Source organism: Theropithecus gelada, chromosome 18 (genome assembly GCF_003255815.1).
Source record: "Theropithecus gelada isolate Dixy chromosome 18, Tgel_1.0, whole genome shotgun sequence".
Taxonomy (NCBI): Eukaryota; Metazoa; Chordata; class Mammalia; order Primates; family Cercopithecidae; genus Theropithecus; species Theropithecus gelada.
Genome location: NC_037686.1, coordinates 40,638,210 through 40,659,475, shown reverse-complemented (window position 1 = coordinate 40,659,475; position 21,266 = coordinate 40,638,210). Strand labels below are relative to the sequence as shown.

The 21,266-nt window shown below is 37.5% G+C and overlaps 1 protein-coding gene across 1 annotated transcript in view; it reads left to right on the top strand.

Annotated features, from left to right (window-relative positions):
• Nucleotides 1-21,266, top strand: part of DCC (DCC netrin 1 receptor) — a 1,221,566-nt gene that overhangs the window by 950,512 nt on the left and 249,788 nt on the right. The window contains exon 13 of the mRNA XM_025365180.1: nt 21,098-21,239. Coding sequence (XP_025220965.1) covers nt 21,098-21,239 — 142 coding nt within the window. The remainder of the gene's footprint in view (nt 1-21,097; nt 21,240-21,266) is intronic.

The window sequence follows — 21,266 nt, the reverse complement described above, 5'->3', positions numbered from 1 at the left end:
AAAGAAAAATTAAAACATAGGTCAGGATTACAATTGTATATAATCAATGAATCTAAGAACATGTATATATTTCAAATCTGCAACTTTCTAAAAACAAAGAACATGTGTCATGATTATCACTTGTTTGTCATTTACTTAAATTTTTTCATGAACTTGTTGACTTTGTCAATTCTAATTATAGACTTACCTTGCCTCATAAGAGACAGAAGCAAAGTTCATGAGTGTAAGTTCTAGGGAGCTAAAAAACAAACAGATCAATGGAAACTTTGAACTGTGATAAGCACTATGATGAAAAATACATAGGCTATGAATACATTCTGTATATTCTCATTTTATTTTCTTGTGCTTGAGCAAATAAATAAGCATATAAATTATTATTTTCCCAAGACCTTTCATAAACTTTATGCTAAGATTAACCATTCATTTGTATGTGACATTTTACTAACCCCTACGTGCATCTCCTCAACCCTCCGAAAGAATACCCTGTATAGGCTAGACCCATGTTTTGCCCTATAGTTCTGTTATATAAGAATCACTAAAAGGATTGAGATTGCAGCCTCCAGGAATTTCCCCATGGATTTGTTCTTTTAAACAACTTGAAGATAGATATGGCTTGGCTGTGTCCCCACCCAAATCTCACCTTGAATTGTAACTCCCTCAATCCCACATGTTGTGGGAGGAACCTGGTGGGAGGTGAATGAATCATGGAGGTGGGTCTTTCCTGTGCTGTTTTTGTGATAGTGAGTAGGTCTCATGAGATCTGATGGTTTTAAAAATGCGGGTTTCCCTGCACAAGTTCTCTTCTCTTGTCTGTCACCATGTGAGACGTGCCTTTTACCTTCTGCCATGACTGTGAGACCTCCCAGTCACATGAAACTGTAAGTCCAGTAAACCTCTTTCTTTTGTAAATTGCCCAGTCTCAAGTATGTCTTTATCAGCAGTGTGAAAATGGACGAATACAGTAAATTGGTAGCAGGAGTAGGGCACTGATGAAAAGATACCCAAAAATGTAGAAGCAACTTTGGAACTGGGTAACAGGCAGAGGTTGGAACAGTTTGGAAAGCTCAGAAGAAAACAGGAAAATGTGGGAAAGTTTGGAACTCCCTAGAGACTTGTTGAGTGGCTTTGACCAAAATGCCGATAATGACATGGACAATGAAATCAGGCTGAGGTGGTCTCAGATGGAGATTAGGAACTTGTTGGGAACTGGATCAAAGATGACTCTTGTTATGTTTTAGTAAAGAGACAGGCAGCATTTTGCCTCTTCCCTAGAGATTTGTAGAACTTTGAACTTAAGAGAGATGATTTAGGGTGTCTGGTGGAAGAAATTTCTAAGCAGCAAAACATTCAAGAAGTGACTTGGGTGCTCTTAAAAGCATTCAGTTTTACAAGGGAAACAGAGCATGAAAGTCTGGAAAATTTCCAGCCTGACAATTTCATAGAAAAAAAAATCTGATTTTCTGAGGAGAAATTCAAGCCAGCTGCAGAAATTTGCATAAGTAACAAGGAGCCTAATGTTAATCACCAAAGCAATTGGGAAAATGTCTCCAGGGCATGCCAGATACCTTTCTGGCAGCCCCTCCCACTATGGGCCCAGGAGTTTAGGAGGAAAAAATGGTTTTGTGGGCTGGGCCCAGGGTCCCTCTGCTGTGTGCAGTCTAGGGACTTGGTGCCCTGCATCCCAGCCACTTCCATTGTGACTGAAAGAGGCCAAGGTACAGCTCAAGCTGTTGCTTCAGAGGGTGGAAACCCCAATCTTGGCAGCTTCTACATTTTTAAGCCTGCAGGTACACAGAAGTCAAGAATTAAGGTTTGGGAACCTTTACCTAGATTTCAGAAAATGTATGGAAATGCCTGGATGCCCTGGCAGAAGTTTGCTGCAGAGGCAGGACCCTCATGGAGAGTTTGCTAGGGCAGTGCAGAAGGGATATGTGGGGTCTGAGTCTCCACACAGAGTCCCTGCTGGGACACCGCCTAGTGGAGCTATGAGAAGAGTGCCATCATCCTCCAGACCCCAGAATGGTATATCCACTTAGAGCTTGCACCATGCACCTGGAGAAGCCACACTCAATACCAGCCAGTGAAAGCAGCCAGGAAGGAGACTGTACCCTTCAAAGCCACAGGGGTGGAGCTGCCCAATACCATGGGAGCCCACCTCTGGCATCAGCATGACCTGGATGTGAGACATGGAGTCAAAGGTAATCATTTTGGAAATTTAAGATTTGACTGCACCTCTGGATTTCGAACTTGCATGGGGCCTGTAGCCCCTTTGTTTTGGCCAATTGTTCCCATTTGGAATGGCTGCATTTATCTAATGTCTATATACCCCTTGTATCTAGGAAGGAAGTAACTTGCTTCTGATTTTACAGGCTTATTGGTGGAAGAGACTTGCCTTGTCTCAGATGAGACTTTGTCCTGTGGACTTTTTGAGTTAATGCCGAAATGAGTTAAGACTTTGCAGGACTGTTGGGAAGGCATAATTGGTTTTGAAATGTGAAAACCTGAGATTTCAGAGGGGCCAGGGGTGAAATGATGTGGTTTGGCTGTGTTGCCACCCAAATCTCATCTTGAATTGCAACTCCCACAATTCCCACATGTTGTGGGAGGAACCTGGTGGGAGGTGATTGAATCATGGTGTCAGTTCTTTCCGGTGCTGTACTCGTGACAGTGAGTGGGTCTCATGTGATCTGATGGTTTTAAAAATGGGAGTTTCCCTGCACAAGCTCTCTTCACTTGTTGACCATCATAAGAGATGTGCCTTTCACCTTCTCCCATGATTGTGAGTCCTCCCAGTGACTTGGAACTGTAAGTCCAATAAACCTCTTTCTTTTGTAAATTGCCCAGTCTCAAGTATATCTTTACCAGCAGCATGAAAACAGACTAATACACAATTGCATTAGCCCCTAATTGTTCGTGGCTTTCTACACATCCTCAGAGGCAGCACTTGATGCAATGGAGTGGGACTCATTGCTCTGTATATACTACCTTCTTCTGGAAACCCTATTTAGCCCAGTGCGTCACCATTGCTATCTTCAAATATTTGTGAGTACCACGTGTATAGGGCATCATATCCATGATGAATGAAAACAATAGACTGGATTTAGGTTCCCTCTGGAAAGTACCTCCCATTTATGGCAAGACTCACAAATGTAGGTGTGTTTCCAACTCTACAAAAATACTTAAGATTTGCTCAAATAAAGTGTCTATCTGGAGTCTTTGGCATATATATAACAAGACTGGCAATGTATTGAGAATTTGAAGTTAAGTGATAGGCATATTGGGGCTCATTATAGTATTCGGTTTTTTTTTTGGTGGTGAAATTTTCCAGTTGTAACATCTTCATGTATGGTATTTAATTTACACGCCGTATCATTTACCCGTTTAAAGTTATACAACCATCACCACATTAATTTTCTAACATTTTGTCACCCCTAAAAGAAATTCTGTATACTTTAGCATTCACCTCTCATCTTCCAATCCCTCCTCCAACCCATCAGAGGCAATCTCTCATCTACTTTCTGTCTTTGTATATTTGCCTATTATGTGCATTTTATATAAATGGAATTTTACCCTATGTGGTCTTTCATGAGTGGTTTCTTTCAGTTGAGATAATTTTTCAAGGTTCATCCATACTGTAGTATCAAAAGGAACTTTATTCCTTTTGATGGCTAAATTAATATTCCATTGTATGGATATACATTTTGTTTACCCATTCATCAGATAGTGGGCATTTGTATTGTTTTCACTTTTTCTGGCTATTGTGTGAATAATGCTGCTATGAACATTTGTAAATAAGTTTTTACGTAGATACATGTTTTCAATTATCTTGGGTACATACTTTGGGAAGGAACTGCTGGGTCATACTTAATTCTATTTTTAAGCTTTTGAGGAACTGCTAAACTATTTTTCAAAGAGGCAACATCGATTTACATTCCCACAAGCCACTTTTACATTCCCACCAGCCAGTTGTTTGAAGATTCCATTTGGTTCACATCCTTGCCAATATTATTATGTGTTTTTAATCACAATCATCATAGTGGTTCTACAGTGGCTTTTTTTTTTTTTTTTCCTTGAGATGGAGTGTCGCTCTGTTGCCCAGGCTGGAGTGCAGTGGTGCCATCTTGGCTCACTGCAAGCTCCGCCTCCTGGGTTCATGCCATTCTCCTGCCTCAGCCTTCCGAGTAGCTGGGACTAGAGGCTGCCACCACCACACCCAGCTAACTTTTTTTTTTTTTTTTTTGTATTTTTAGTAGAGACGGGGTTTCACTGTGTTAACCAGGATGATCTCAATCTCCTGACTTCCTGATCTGCCTGACTCGGCTTCCGAAAGTGCTGGGATTACAGACGTGAGCCACTGCACCCAGCCAGTGATATTTCTTACTATCCTAATTTTGTATCTGTTTAAAACTTGTATAACAAAGAATTTTTTAAACTTATAAACATTTAATTCTCTGAGTTTGTTTAAAACAGTCATTTGCAGAAACATTTTATTGATAACAAAAGAGACTATAAAAAAGTAGCCACTGCCTCAATCCATATTTTGAGGTTCTTGATTGTTAAAAAATTATATTGGTATAGTATAGAACTGGATAGGATTTTTTTTTAAGTTTAGAAGAGTTATTGTTTCTTTGAGCATATACACAATCCTAATATACTACAAGCCTTCTCTTGCAATACCATCATGAAAACACGCATCATCTGCATACAGGATGTTTTGTCACTATTGCCTAATTTTAAGGTATATTAGTTAAAAATTGACTTTCTCTTTTAGAAAAACTGTGTTTGGAGCAATTATTTAGATTCTTATTGTGCATAAAAAGTTATTCAAGGTCTCTTTTTGACAATGACTATTGACTAGTCTGACGTATTCTTGATTAAAGGATCAACAAACCTTTTCATTTCTAGAACATGAATATTTATTAAAGCAGATTAGAAATTTTATCTATTGTTACCTAGGATCTTTTTCCTAACACCTATTGTTCTGATGTACAATGGCATATTCTGAATTACTTCCTCGTCTCCCAGGAAAATGGCAAGTTAGTTACATTAGAATGATCATTGGGTGGTTTCTTTCCATGTTGCATAATTTAAGGAAAATCTATTAACATTGCTTGGAATAAAAATCATCTAAAATATTTTATTAATTGGCTTTGATCTCAATTTTAATAGAGTAATTATTTCGGAATAGTTTTATTCTTTTCTTTATAGTCTAATGGCATCGTGCAGATATAATTTTAAGTAATCAGCTCTAATGTAATCAGTAATTAAAATTATAGCCAACTACAGGTGCTGATAATTGTTAGTCAATTAGATATAGAACGATTGCATATCTCATTGAAATACTGATTGAAGTATTGGTAGTTACCTATACTTTTTTCAAAAATAAACTACCTCTAACAGTTCTTAAATTGGAATAAGTTGTTGAGAATATTTTCTCAACTACTCCCTCACTCATTAACTTATCTGAACTTTAGTGGAGAATAGACTTGCTCTTTCTGCATGTATAAATAAAATTGGTACAGTAGATCAGAATTGACTTGACTGGCTGTTGAATGAGTCTGTGAATTTTAATTGGTATATTTGCATATTAACAGGCCACATTCTGCAGATGGTTGTGTGGGTTCTGAGTATCTGGATTTGGCAAATACTAGGAGCATTATATAGGAATGTAACAGTCATTAAACACTGACAGAATCCTTGATTTGCCAGGAGGCTGCAGTGGGTATCACTGTCCAACTGCTGATCAGCCTTTACAGACATTTATTAGTTCACATATTTATAACAATTTGGTGGTAAGAATATCTGCATGACAAACAAAGGTTTGATATTTGTTCCTTTTGAAAAATAATTGTTGAAATTTGCAATATAGGCTCAAGTTTAGAAAGGGACATTTCACCTATAACATCGTAACTGAAAACTATTTTGCAGTTTCTAATCATTGAATCACATGAATTGGAGACAGCTTAGCAATAGTAAGCAAAGACTGGGTAATATTATTTGTGTTTCGAAATCGTAATTACTCTAATTTAGAGGCATAAATTCTGTATGAAGCAGAATTTATTTTCTCAAAAGGGTACTATAGTATGGTGTGTCTATTTATCTTAATAGATTTAAGTAAACCTGATTTACCAAGAACATTATAGAATCTTTCACTGGAAAGAATAAATCATGTTCTTCAAGGAAAGAGTTTACATTGAATATGCCTGTTTCAATACCATGCCAGGAGCATAGCAAGCATTTGGGATGTTTATTGAATACATTAATAAAATGACTAATGTAAATTATAGTGAGATTTTCTGCAGAGATTAATTTAAAAAAATTAACAATCCAAAAAGAGTGTTTTAATTTTTATTTTTTAAAGCCAGCCATGTAATTTTGAGACTACTGAGATCTCCTGATTGTACATCTGACGTGATGCTTCAGATGTGACATCTCTTTGTCAGCTGCCAAAAGTCACCTCTTAAGCTAAGTGAAAATTTCCAAGTAGAGACTGGGATAAAGGAAAGAAATTTAGGAGAAAATTGCTTCAAAAATTTTCCTGAAAATGTTCTCTTTTCAGAAAATGAGAATGGATTTAGATTTGTTTGCTTGAGGAGAGGGACTGAAAATCTGAGCAAATACCATTTTGCTTCGAAGTAACAGAAATGAAAAACACGAGGACAGGGGTTTTATCATTCTGTTTGGTTGCATGGTATGCTATTCGTGAAAGCATTGTATATAACACTATTTTTAATCCAGCAATTCTATTGTCACCTGAACATTTATGGTTTGGATGTAAAGTGTAAATAGTAAATCATACTATTGGCCTATCATCTGGCAGTACCTGAAGATCGAAGAGAAAGAACAATTCCATTTACCTCATCCTTGGTAGGAATATTTCTCAGAAGGCCTGAAATCTTCACTTCCAAAAGGAGGAAGCCACAAAACACTCACGGTTCTGAAAGCAGCCTGCTGTTAACATGAGTTATGTGAATTTGACCTGTAATCTTACCTGACATTTGGAACTCAAATATTTTCCTTATTTATCCAAAACAATTAAAATATTTAGTCTCACTTCATTTTATGAGACATAAATAGCTATGTAAATACTCTGTAATTACTGTACATTGTAACAAATGACCTCATAAATACATTGTAATGTCCCATGTAATTACACGGTAAATAGTGTCTTTGAGATGACTGCTCTGAGATTGAAAGCCTGCTGGTTTCAGAGATTAATTACTTAGGGCCTAATTTGACAGTTTGCTTGAAGATATGCCTCTGTTAATAGCCACTTCTGTGGTTTCGTAAAGAAAACTGTTTCTTCACAAGATCTTATTTCCTTATTTACTACAGACCCAACTGTACATATTGGCCATGCCTAAATTTCACTCTATACAAAAGCAAAAAAGTAAAAAAGGCATGGTTCTGTACAGGAAGAAGTTGATTTGCAATTATATTTCTCCCATCAAACACTAGGATCATTTTATGACAATAATTTTAAAAGTTCTGGTTTATTAGTTTAAAAAGATGTTGGGGCCAGACACAATGCCTCACACCTGTAATCCCAGCACTTTGGGAGGCCGAGGCTAACGGATGACAAGGTCAGGAGTTCAAGAATAGCCTGGCCAACATGGTGAAACCCCCGTCTCTACTAAAAATACAAAAATTAGCCAGGTGTAGTGGCGGGCTCCTGTAATTCCAGCTACTCGGAAGGTCGAGGCAGGAGAATTGCTTGAACCCAGGAGGCGGAGGTTGCAGAGAGCCCAGATGGTGCAACTGTACTCCAGGCTGGGTGACAGAGCAAGACTACATCTCAAAAAAAAAAAAAAAAAAAAAAAAAAATGAAAAAGAAAAAAGATATTGGAGTATAAAATATTGTAAAAATTATGTCTTTTTTTTCTGATTAAGCATTATACAGCCTAAAACTAATGTTTCATTTTGCAAGAGCCCAAGTTTGCATGTCACAATTATTTTATAATGAGTGCATTATTATAATACCCTGAGATCTCAGTGGTTATTCTTGATAAATGCATCTTATTCCGTAGTTGCCATTTTTATATGGCATGAATCAGTATTTGAACCATCTTTCTCTTTGACTCAGGATGCTTAAATACCTGGTGAAATAAACTTTTCTCAAGTCGTACTACCCACCTTACTGCTCAAATGCTCTCTTAGTTTCCATGTTCCAAAACACGAAGGAAATAAGAAATAAGTGAACACTGTATTTTCTGCCTTAAATTATATATTGGCCTATTTTCTTGTCTCTTTCTAGGGTGTAATTTTACATATAACTCCCCTGACCTATTTCTACTCCAGCTTTCTTAGCTCTAGTTCCTACATCAAAAATATTATATTGCTTTTAGTGGTTTTATTTAGTAGAAATGAATAGTCTGAGAAAGGACCTAGTGATCTGAAAGAGTTAATAAGCCCTTCTAAACATCCAGCTTACTTCCAAGGAATGATTTAGGCGCTGGAGAATTAACTCTATTGATACTGACAAATTCCAAAATGTATTACTCATAAAATCACTTTATCATGAACTCTAGGGAACAACCAAATTGCTTTATTGTAATGGAATTTTGTCAAAACGTGAATACCTCCTAGAAATTACATTTCCAGTTTCTAGGACCTAGCAGAAACAAGTCTGGCTACTAGGCTATGCATAGAAAATTATCAGATGTAAAAAAAAAAAAAAAATGCTATTTTAAATCCAGGAGCTTGAAAAAAGAAGATGCTAGGTATACACCAACGTCACTGCTTTCTTTTCATGTTTGTTCTTTTTATCTTTGAGCCCCCCTTCTTTTTTTCTTGTAAGCTGGGCTATACTCTGACATTTGGGGGCCGTTTTCTTAGTCAGTTTAGGAATATTGGGTTGGTTTTGCTTAGTTAGCCAAGAAAGCACAGCTGGCAGGAAGGATTAATTGATTTTTCTTCCCATAATAGAAACCATACATGGTTACATATCTAAGAACCAACTCAAAGAGGGCTGTGATAATCAGTGGAAAAAGTAATGTTTCTATGGGCCCTTCATCTGAATATGGCAAAATTTACTATTGAAGAAAAACCATCTCAGCAAGGCACGGTGGCTTATGCCTGTAATTCCACTTTGGGAGGCCAAGGTGGGCAGATCACCTCAGGTCAGGAGTTCAAGACCAGACTGCCCAAAATGGCAAAACCTCATCTCTACTAAACATACAAAAAATTATCCAGGCATGGTGGTGGGTGTCTGTAATCTCAGCTACTGGAGAGGATGAGGCAGGAGAACTGCTTGAACCCGGGAGGTGGAGCTTGCAGTGAGCCGAGATCTTGCCGGTGTACTCCAGCCTGAGTGACAAGAGCGAAACTCCGCCTCAAAATAAATACATAAATAAATAAACAAACACACACAAAAAAACACATCTTTACACAATGCTGAATGGTCTTTGAGAAGCAAAAGAACATTTCTCAAGATTTATAATCTAGTTGTTGCAATCAGATTAAGTATTTATGAAGATGATTCAGCCACAATGAGAATCATTCCTTCATTTATTTATTTGTATGTCTGCAAAACCCAATCATGTGAGGCAAAAGTGACTTGATCACTCAATTCTTTGAAAACTTGCTTCAGTTTTTAATGTCATTTTGTGTTCAAAACAGTTATCCATACTACTCCTACTGCTAATCATGACAATTATGACATGGGAAAACTAAAATAAGAGCAAAACTTTGTATTTTGTAGTGTTTTCAATTTTCTAAGCCCTTTCTCATTGAACACCTCTCAATAACTAGGGAGAGATAGGTATAATCTTGTAATATATACAATTAATGCGGCTAAGTAAATAATTTCTACTGTCACTTAGCAAATTAATGAAAAGCTGAGAGTAGAACAGTATGCATCCATCTTCATATACTCCTTGAATATCTTTTATGTGCAGAACACTCTTCTGCCTTTCTCTAAATGATTCAGAAATGCACACTACACTTGGCCTTAGCCAAAAGGCCAAGAAGCAATAGGAATGCATCTAGATAGAACATCTTATAAGATTTTCTAAGTACCGCACCAGGTATAAAAATTAAGAAGACCTCAAATATATTTCTGTGCATCTGTGCCTAGGATCTGAGATTTATTTAACATTTGGAGTTAAATTTTTAAATATCTTATTGGTTTTTTTTTTTTTAATTGTTAGTTTAGTTTCAGGGGTACCTATACAGGTTTGTTATATAGGTAAACTTTTGTCACAGGGACTTGTTGTATAGATTATTTCGTCACCCAGGTATTAAGCCTAGTTCTCAATAGTTAATTTTTCTGTTCTTTTCCCTCCTCGCACCCTACACCTTCAAGTAGGCTCCGGTGTCTTTTGCATCCCTTTTTGTGTCCAGGGATCCCTAGTGTTTATGGTCTAGAATTGACATGCAAGTTTGGGGCTACAGTTGAATTAACCTCATCACTAGAGAGATGTCTACAGGCTACTCTCAGCTATTGTCTACTTTTCTCTTGATAGAGCTCCGAGTTTCATATTTAAATAACTAAAAAAATAGTTTTCTAAATATTACTTTGAAAGTGTGCAAAATACTAGCCTACCAGACTGTCAAATTATTAGTCTCCACTGGGCTGCCTGTGTCTCTGTGAAGAGTCATAGATTGGGGATCTCACAGTGAAGGTCTGGAAACCTATTTGACCCTAATTTACTGGTTCAAGTCCCCTGTGCTTCCACAATGAGGTGGGTTGGGTAAGTTAATAGTTTCTCCTTTTTTTCCCTTAGAATTGTGAAGTTTGAGTTCCAAGAATTAGATTAAAGGAGCAGAGAAAAGTGGTGGCATGTCAATTTCCCCAAATCAATTTAAATTTAGCTCAGTTTGGCTAGAAAATATAAAAATGGAACATATAAGAAGTGGAGCATAATTCAGATAACATTTCTCACTATTTTAAATTATTGTTTTTAATCTGAAGTGTGTTGATTGTATACACTTGAAAAAGATCTTTGGGATGAACAGGCATGGAGTTGAGAGCCAGTGGCATGAGGGCTATGCCCCTAAATCAGAAGAAGTGAAGTGATGAAGGCTATCATTCAAAAAGACAGTATCCAGGGAAATGGAGTGGTAGAAAGCAGTTATGCCTGATAGGGGAGTCAAAAAAGACTGAAGAGACATTTCTGGTTGTGAATCAGAAGGCTAATACGTTTTGCTGGTTCAGAGCATGAAAGCAGGTAACATGCCTAACTTCAGAAAGGGTGGTGTATATTGGAAGGGAAGTCGGCCAGCCTCTGATAGATTCTCAGAGGGGATAGTCATTGCTGGAGGACTCAGCCTTGCATGTCTTGGAGGGACCTGGCGGATTAACAAAATGAAGGGGGATTCACCTGGAAACAAGGCAGTGTCCCCACCAGAGAAACCCAATTACAAGAGCTTGGACCCAAATCAAAGTAGATTATTTGATTTGAAGCTGAACAATCTGAGAAATTGTCCCAGGTTGACTTAGCTTTTCACATAACCAGGGAAAGGATTCTCCCAGGGTAGGTAAAGGAGGGCTTAGTCTCTATGTAAGAGTTCCACTGGCACTGTTTATGAGAACCAGAGGCCACCAGGGCAAAGATAAAGGTAAGATTGTTTTACAACTGTATAAATGTATTGATGAAGAAATGTTTGTATCATTTTCAAGCCATTAAGTAAAATCACAACTGCTTAGCCTTCATTTTTTAACAAAACAACGTTTCTTGCTTCAATTTAAGACATCTTCATAAAATTTTATTTAAAATCAGATATTAATGTGTACATAACCATACTTTATTATTGCACAAATATTTACCTCAAACTTTGCATAGTAATATCAGAGTTTTCACTCTGGAAATGTATCATACTGAAACATTTCGTCTAACAGTTGTCTACATGAAATTACGGATCCCAATTTTAGTATTCTACCCAAATTTCTAACTTCCCTTAATACAAGAAATGATAATGCTAAATTTAAAAATATGTCAAATCAACAAAAATAGCATATAACAGTAGGAAAAAATATAGGCCTTTATTATACCTTATTGACATTTTATCAAATCCATGCTGGGTTAGTAAAATAAGTTTATAGGTTTACATAGTTTATAAAAAGGCAAAATTGTTAATGAAAATTGTTTACACATACACATAACAGAGATTTTCATAGATATTTATGTTCTAGCTTGAAATTCAGTTAGATGTTTTCAAGATCTATAGAAATATTTACCAAGTATTTAGATAGATACTGTAAGTTAAACATTAAATATTGCTATTTTATAATTTTGAGATTATGAATCTGACATTTGTTCTGAATGATGACATTTGAAAACTGCCCTTTCCAACATTAAACAGTATGAATCCATATGGATAATTTTTGTTTCTGTATCCTCCGAGTGTTGCCATTTGTTGAATATCTGGTAGGTGGGTCCAGTGTTTTATTTTTATTTTTTTTCTCTTTTAGAAAGTGGATTATTTTTCAGAAAACCTTATCCATGTAAATGCATTATTATCTACCATGTTGCCTGTGTCAGAAACCTGTCATTCTTGATGACTTGTCCTCCTTTGCATTTGACATTCAATAATTCACCAAATCCTGTCAAGTCTACCTCCAAAAATATATATGGGATCTCTTATTTTGCTGTATCCCAAAGTTTCTTCGCTACTCATGCCTGGAGGTTCTATTTGGTACAGTAAGAAATGTGAGTGGTACTCTGCACAGAGGAAGTTGCTCAAAAATATTCATAGAAGTTACAAAAGTGTTGCTCGACAATTTATCTCTGTCAGTGCTCCTTTCAGTTCACAGTAGAAACAAATGTTCAATTGTTGGGTCAGTGCACAAATATGTAGGTCCATATTCTGGGCATTGCTACTGTACGTGGTCTTGCTTCCTTCCTTCCTGCTCTTTTCCACTTCTGCTTTTCTTTATTCTTCCTACCTGCCACTCTCACAATCTCTCAATCTCTGGATCTCTGGACCTCACTGTCACTCTCTCTTTTTTAAGTTCTCTTTTCCTCCCAGTTTCCCTTAAAGTAGTTACGATTTACTACATAATTATTATGTGCCAGCACTCTGATGGAACTTTCACACGTTCTCGTTGTCTCCTTTAATTTGTACCATAATCCTATGAGGCAGGGACTGCTATTAGCTCATACTACTGATGAGAAAACTCAATCTCTGAAGGCTTGCATTGCTCATTCGGAGTCACACACTGACCAGAAAGGTAACTGAGATGGGTGTGAGCAGTGTGATAGTAGAGGCTGGGGTGGCAGTTAGCTATGGCAATATTCTGGGTAATAAACAAATCAAGGTCAGAATTAGGGTAGTGTCAGAGGAAATGTACATAACTGCACAGAAAAGGGATTCAGTGAAAATAAATTCTTTCAAAGTACTGATGGACACACTTTAATGAAAATCCTCAGGGCCTCATGCATACTAGGAGTGTATTTTACTCTGAAGGCAACTTCCTGTGAGACTTAAGTCACCAGAAGTCCAAAACTGATTTTAAATTAGTTTTCAAGATTTGTAGATTCCTGCTGTGTTCCAGCCAAGGCATTCTTACTTGCTGCAAGGACTTTCAGAGTGCCCTCCATAGCTTTCTATGGGAATTCCATCTAAATAAAACCATCTTTCTAAAGAAAAGATTTTTGCTAGAGTAACTGACTGTGTTTGGCGAGGATCAAGATGGGTTTGTCTTTACCTGAAGGTCACTCTGGAGAGAGTAAGGCAGAATGTCAGCATGCGGTGGGAGATGTGGAGTTACAAATATAGTTAGTTATGAAATGTGACTTCTGAGAAAAAATTGGAGTGGTGGGCTTATCAACCTCTTTTCTTGTTTCCTCACTTACTACTCTTAACATCTACAGTGGAGAAAAAAAAAAGCAATGGTTTAATGTATCCCAGGAAAAGGCTAACACCACATCATTGAATTGGACAGGACTATCCCAGGCAGTTGGGAGATTGGCCAGTGACACCCTTTGTTGTAAATCAGTTAACTCTTTTCCATCAGGTTTCCTTGGCAAATAAATAATTTTTATGGTCATCAAAGAGGGGGTAGAGGAATTAAAGGAAGCTAAATTTTGCAGTTTTTCTTTTTTCCCAAATATGAAGAAAACTGAAATTATTCCTTGATTCAGATAGAACACTGCAAGTGATAAGGATTAATTTCTACCTCTCAAGTAATAAAAGGACCAAAAGTCAAGTCACAGCTACTAGAATTGATTTTTCAAAAGTCAAAGGTCATGTGTTAAGTACTTTTAATAAAAATCATTGCCAGGGTTGCCCATGAAAGCTAGGTTGTTTGACAAAAATGTTCCCGTAACAGTGACAGCTTTTGGTGGCTTGCTGAGGGAATGGGAAATGAAGTCTGAACTACTGGGCAGTGGCAAAATAGGTCTCATGTAGAAAATAAGACGCCTTACACCATTAAATAAGAAAAGAATGCCTCAATGCTTTCATTTAACTTCCTAAAACACAATATAATTTGGAGCCTCGAGCTGTATCATCTACCAAAGAACCTAAGAAGAAAGAATTTAACTACCAGAATCTTTGCAATCTGCTGAGGCTTGAAATCAATGAGAAAACACAAAAGATGCTAATAAACTTAGCTGCTACCTACAGATGAGGATGAATAAAACTGATAAAAATCACTTCCAAAGATGAATAATAACCATTCAGGGGATTTCCCTCCTGGTGTGTTGAGTGTATAACTGATTATATTAATTAATTGCTGCTTGGCATTGATATTAAGGTATTGGCTATGTGGGAATAATTTAAGCAATCACTGGAAATCCTCAAATATGATAAAGAAAAATTGTCAAAAACTATTACTCATGTAATCATTAGTATAATTAAGTTCTCCAGGCTTATCAAGTGATTTACACTTGATAGACATACTAAGCACAATTGTTCTTTTTCAGTATGTACATGGAGATTCAGGTCACTTATTAGACTCATAGCTGGGGATGGTGGCTCACTCCTGTAATGTCAGAACTTTGGGAGGGTGAGCGGGTGGATCCTTTGAACCTAGGAGTTAAAGACCAATCTGGACAATATGACAAGACCCTGTATCTACAAAAACATATGATAAGTATTTAGCCAGGCACATGGTGGCTCCTGCCTGTAGTCCTACCTCCTCGGGAGGCTGAGGTGGAAGGATAGCTTGAGCCAGAGAAGTGTAGGCTGCAGGTAGCCCTGATTGCACCACTGCACTCTAGCCAGGGTGACACAGAGAGACCCTGTCTAAAAAAAAAAAAAAAGACTTACAGAAGGTCACTCAGCAAAGTCACAGCAAAACATTAATTGGAAATTAAAAGGTTCTAATTCTTGGTCTAAGGTTTAATATCTATATTTGTATTTTCCTTTTCGACTTGAATTTATTTTTTACTTTTTTACTTTACTACAGCTGTAGTCTTCAGAAGGTGGCCCTCCTTGATTTTCCAACGGCTTTGTATGGGAAAGCTTATTGGATGTATTTTAAAAGAATAATTTAAATTGAAGTTTTAAAAGAGAATAGTTAATAGGAGAAAATAGATGAGTATAATTGCCAAGTAAATTCCCTGTTATTATTTATTTTAGTGTGAAATAATGAAAGGAACATTAGACCCCCACAGTTGGGAAGTCTTCCATTGATAGTGCAAGGTGACCTTAGGCCTATCCTTCATTTAACTGTGCCTCAATTTCCTTCTTTGTAAAATCATCAGTGGTGACAATATCTGCCATTTCACTGCTCACCACTAAGATGAGTAGTGAAACATAACTATGACTATTCTTTTAATTCTGGTTTTCTTTCGTAGTTTCTAAAACACTGGGGAGTAAAGAATATGTCCACACATGTGCACCTTCGTGTGTGAACGGTGGGGAAGAAGGGCGTCGATGGGCATGTGTGTATTTAAGGCTACGTGTTCTTTGCAGCCGGTGACTCTATACTATTATTTTATGCATTATTTTATCTCCCAAATAACTTAGCCAAATGCCTTAAATGAACACATTAATCCAACCTTCTCTCTCTTTTGCAACCTTTCCTTTTCCTTGTCCTATATATCCCTTGCTTTGGCTATTAAGAGACTACATGAGCTTCCCTTGAAGATGCTTGACATTGTCATTACACCTTAAGTTTGTTCTTGATAGTTCCTGTTTTAAATACCATTCCCAACCCCTCCATGAATTCCCAATCACACTTGAAGGATGAGTTTCTTATAAAGTCCTTCTGATCATATGACATAGAATTAATCACTCTTGGACATTCTACTATAAACCTTAGCACGCTGTTTTTTCATTATTAGTTTATGTGTCTCTTTCCTCAGCCAGAATGGGTAAACCATGACTTATTTACATGTTTACCACAGCAGTAATGTAGGTGATGCATGTTAAATGAGTAACAACTAAACAAATTAGACTCTTCAGCCTCTTGAACTTCTCATAGGAGGCAATATTAAGCAGTAAAGAATGTCCTCCTTTTGACTCATGTTATCTCAGTTAAAATTCTGCCTATTGCTGGATACATGTCTGTTATTTAACCATTCTTGTCCCAGTTTACCTAATTGTACAAAGGTCATAGCAATAGACCTTAACTCACAGAGTCATAATAAGCATAAAAATATAAATAATGCAGAGTGCTTAGACCATTGCCAGGTCTAAAGTAAGTGCAAAAAATATGTTAACAAATAGTAGTTAAGAGTGGTGCTTAATTTATCACACTTAAAGAATAGTAGAAACAAAGTAAAGTATCTCAATAGTGCAAAAATATTTTGAATATATTCTACCAACTTAATCAGATCAATTGTATGTAACTAGATTCCTCTGAAATTAGTGAAAGATTTTTATTATATAAGTACAGTTGATACTCATTATTTATAGATTTTGTAGTTGCAAAGTTGCCTGCCTGCTTGCTAAAATTTATGTGTAACTCAAATCAATACCCATGATGCTTTGTGGTTATGCTTAGAGCAGGGTAAAATTTGAGTTGCCAGATGTCCATGTTCCCAGCTGAGGTTAAACAAGAAGATTCTCTGTCTTCTTGTTTTAGCCCTCATACTATAAACAAGCACCCTTTTTGAAGTCTATTTGGCACCATGTTTTTTGCCTTTATGTGCTTTTGGTTGGTGATTTTTCTGTTTAAAATGATCCCAGAGTGGAGTGCTCAAGCACTGTCCAGGGTTCCTAAGAGCAAGAAGGCTGTGATCTGCCTTATTTCTGGCATTAAAGTTCAATGTTAAAGAGCTGACAATACAGTCATATTAAATAAGGTATCATTAAATAGAAACACACATAAAACGAGGTTATGTACCCATCAGTTGACAAAAATGTTGTAACCAGAGGCTCGAGGGAACCTAAACTTATATTTCCTCTGGGAGTAATATTTCAGTGTTCTCAAATTCAGTGTTGGGGTGAGGGCAGCTATACAGAAAATAACAAAGTGCTCAGCAAGTAAGTGCAAATTTAGATTATATTTCTTTCTTCTCTCAAAGAAACTTATTTGTAGAGCACCAGCTAATTTGTAGTAGAACTGGAAGAAGGACCTTGGATTTCTATCTCCCTGGAGAGTCTAGCTCTGCCTCTGCTCCGTGATTGAAGTGGGGACAGAGAGGTCCTGAACAAATCCATTATTTGACGTTGGGTCTGGATTCTTTTTTTTTTTTTTTTTTCGAGATGGAGTTTTGCTCTGTTGCCCAGGCTGGAGTGCAATGGTGTGATCTCGGCTCACTGCAACCTCCGCCTCCTGGGTTCAAGCGATTCTCTTGCCTCAGCCTCCTGAGTAGCTGGGATTATAGGCATGTGCTACCATGCACAGCTAATTTTGTATTTTTAGTAGAGATGGGGTTTCTCCATGTTGGTCAGGCTGGTCTTGAACTACTGACCTCAGGGGATCCACCTGCCTCGGCCTCCTAAAGTACTGGGATTGCAGATGTGAGCCACCATACCCAGCTGTGTCTGGATTCTTTTTAACAGCCAGTAATTTGTTTTTACCACCTCAAAACAACAAACAAACAAAAAACCTCTGTGTGCTTATTTTAAAACTTAATTTAAATATTTTCAGAGTATTACATGCACATTATTTTTTATGTTAAATAGTACTAACAAGACTATAACAAAAACAAATAGGCCCTTTCTTTCCCCTCCTCAAACCCTGCCGCCATTCCCTAAAGACTGCCTTATGATATTTGGCTGTTTTTTTTTTTTTGTTGTTGTTGTTGTTGTTGTTGTTTTCTGACATTTACCTTTATGTTTCTCAGTAATCTACTTATTTAGATATCTGTTAGTTTACCCGTTTTAATTCACCATTTTTAGATATAATCTATTGATTTATTTTTATGTCAGGATTTGGTACTGACACACTTCTATCCTCATTTTCTTCCCCAATCTTTTCTCTTTTTTCTACTGCTGCTTCTCTTCCTCTTCCTTCTTTTGTTGAGGTGCAATTAAAATAAATGAAATGATAAATCATAAGTGTTCAGTCTCATGAATATACTGGTATTCTAGGGCTGCCAAAATAAATATTGCAGAGTGGGTGGCTTAAAAAACAGGCATTTATTTTCTCACAGTTAGTGAAGCTCGAAAAGTCCAAGATCAATGTGTTGGCAGATTTGGTTTCTTCTGAGGCCTCGTTCCTTGGCTTATAGATGGCTAGTGTCTTCACGTGGTTTTTCTCTGTGCATACCTGTTTCCTAATTTTCTTTTAGGGATACCAATCATGTCATATTTAAGACCTACCCTAATGAACTAATTTAAACTTCATTACCTCCTTAAAGGACTTATCTCCAAATTCAGTCATATTCTTCTAAGACACAGAAGTTATAACTTTAACATATGACCCTTTGTGGGCACAATTCAGCCCATAAATGTGTATTTTGACAATTGTATCCATCTGAGTAACAAACGTGAAATCAATATGCAGATTTCCATCACCCCAAAAAGTCTCCTGGTACCCATTTCCAGTCAAAGCCCGGAACAACTGCCATAAACTATTCTGACTTCTAATACTGTAGATTACTTTTACCCATTCTTTAACTTTACATAAATGGAATTAAACAGTATGTACTCTTTTGAGTCTGGTTTTTCATCATAGTAAATCTTTTATCACATTACAATTTTCTTCATTGTCTTCACTGCTGTTTGTTGCCTTTTAAATATCTTTTTTTTTTCAGATTGCACTCTTTTCCTGGAACACACCCTTGCAGAATGTGTGACACTGGTGTGGCTTGTCTGTTTGGCTGCTGCACCCTCAAACCCCTAATGGGAGAGGGAGCATGCAGATGGGCAGGAGCTAGGGTGAGCACTTTTGGTCTCTGGGCCCATGGTAGCATCTAGGGGTGGGTGTCTGTGACTCCCAAAACCCCAGTGGATGTGCTTCAGTGCTCTTTCAGCTCTGCCATCTGCAGACAGCTTAAGTTTTAACCAGCTCAGTGGCCTCTTGGTACCCAGGTTCTTGTCCAGCATCCAGGAAGAATCAGGTCACATGAACAAATTGCAGGATGGTAAACGAGGGGGATTTTATTGCCAGATGGAGGTGGCTCTCAGTGGGATGGATGGGGAGCTAGAAAAGGGATGGAGTGGGAAGATGATCTTCTCCGGGAGTTTGGTCGTCCCACGGCTGATCTCCTACCCGACCACTCCCAGCTGAACTCCTCTCGATGTTCAGATGCTCCTTCTCTTCTTTTCTTCTCTTCCACACTGTTCTTCTGTTCCTCTGCTCTTCTACTAGTCTACTCATTTGCTTGTGGAGCCTGGTGTTTGGGGTTAATATGGGTGCAGGATAGGGGGACACGGCAGGCCAAATGGCAACATTTGGGTGTGAAAACAGGAATGACTGTTCCCATTTAGGACTGTGGGTTTTCAGGCTTGTGGGCAGGGCGTTTTGCCAGAGAACCGCCTTCTTCTACCCAGTATTTCCCTATCTTCTGTCCATATTGGCAGTAGCCTCATTGTTGGGGAATTGATCAGGGATATGACTGTTTTTTTTTTTTCCTCTAGGGCAAAGATAATAATTTTCTCTAGAGAAGGATTATCTGATATTCTACCCAAGAAGCATATACCTGGTTGCCATTGCTCTAGGTGTCATATGAAGGAAGAAGACCTGGGTAGCTCATATCTTTGATTTAATTACCCTTGCCTATATCCCTGTACATCCTTGTTCTCTCCTGTGTTTAATATCTCAGAAACTTTGGCCTTTGAGTTCAATATCCCCAGAGGATAAAACTACCAACACCTCCAAGGTCAGGGAGGGTTAGTAGCCTGGTTTTACTCGGTATAGGTAGAAACCTTTCAAAACTATGCTTGAAAGTCCTACCTTCCAAGTTATATAAGCAGGAACAATGTCCAGGCATCCCTGACCTTTGTCATGCATTTCATTGCCTTGCTTTTTTGTTACTATCTCTTAAAAAGGTATTTAGTTTTCAGGCTCTCTTCTTTGGCTCAGTCACCCTATGATATGGTTTGGCTATGTCCCCACCTAAATCTTATCTTGAATTGTAGCTCCCATAATTCCTACCTGTCATGGGAGGGACCCAGTGGGAGGTAATTGAATCATGGGGGCAGGTCTTTCCTGTGCTGTTCTCATGACACTAAATAAGTTTCACGAGATCTGATGGTTTTATAAAGGGGAATTCCCCTACACACGTTCCCTTGCCTGCTGCCATGTAAGACATATCTTTGCTCCTCCTTTGCCCTCTGCTATGATTGTGAGGCTTCTCAGCTATGTGGAACTGTGAGTCCATTAAACCTCTTTTTCTTTAAAAATTACTCAGTCTCGAGTATGTCTTTAATTAGCAGTGTGAGAACACACTAATATACCATATCTCCCTCCAATTTGCACCTTCTGAATATTAGTTGATGTCTCTCTTGCAATATAGCCTTATTCTGTATTGTTTTATGACTTTATACCATTTAGAATATTTTACTGTCATTTTAACAGCATATGCAAAGGAGAGGTGATAATGCATTCAATCAATCAAAGGAATTGTGTATTTTTGTTAAAACCAGACAAATAAGAATGGTGTCAGATTGTAAGAACAAATTTAATTTGTCTTTAAGTGGCAATTGCTAACACTTCTTGCTTCTCTGCTTTCTTCACATTTATGTTTGGTTCTTTGACCCTGTCCCATTGTCCTTTCTTTCTTCAATGTTTTAATTTATATCTATTATTTTACAGAGTATCAAAGTTAGCTGGCTGCCTCCTCCATCAGGAACACAAAATGGATTTATTACCGGCTATAAAATTCGACACAGAAAGACGACCCGCAGGGGTGAGATGGAAACGCTGGAGCCAAACAACCTCTGGTACCTATTCACAGGTCAGTGTTCACATGGTGTAGTCTTGC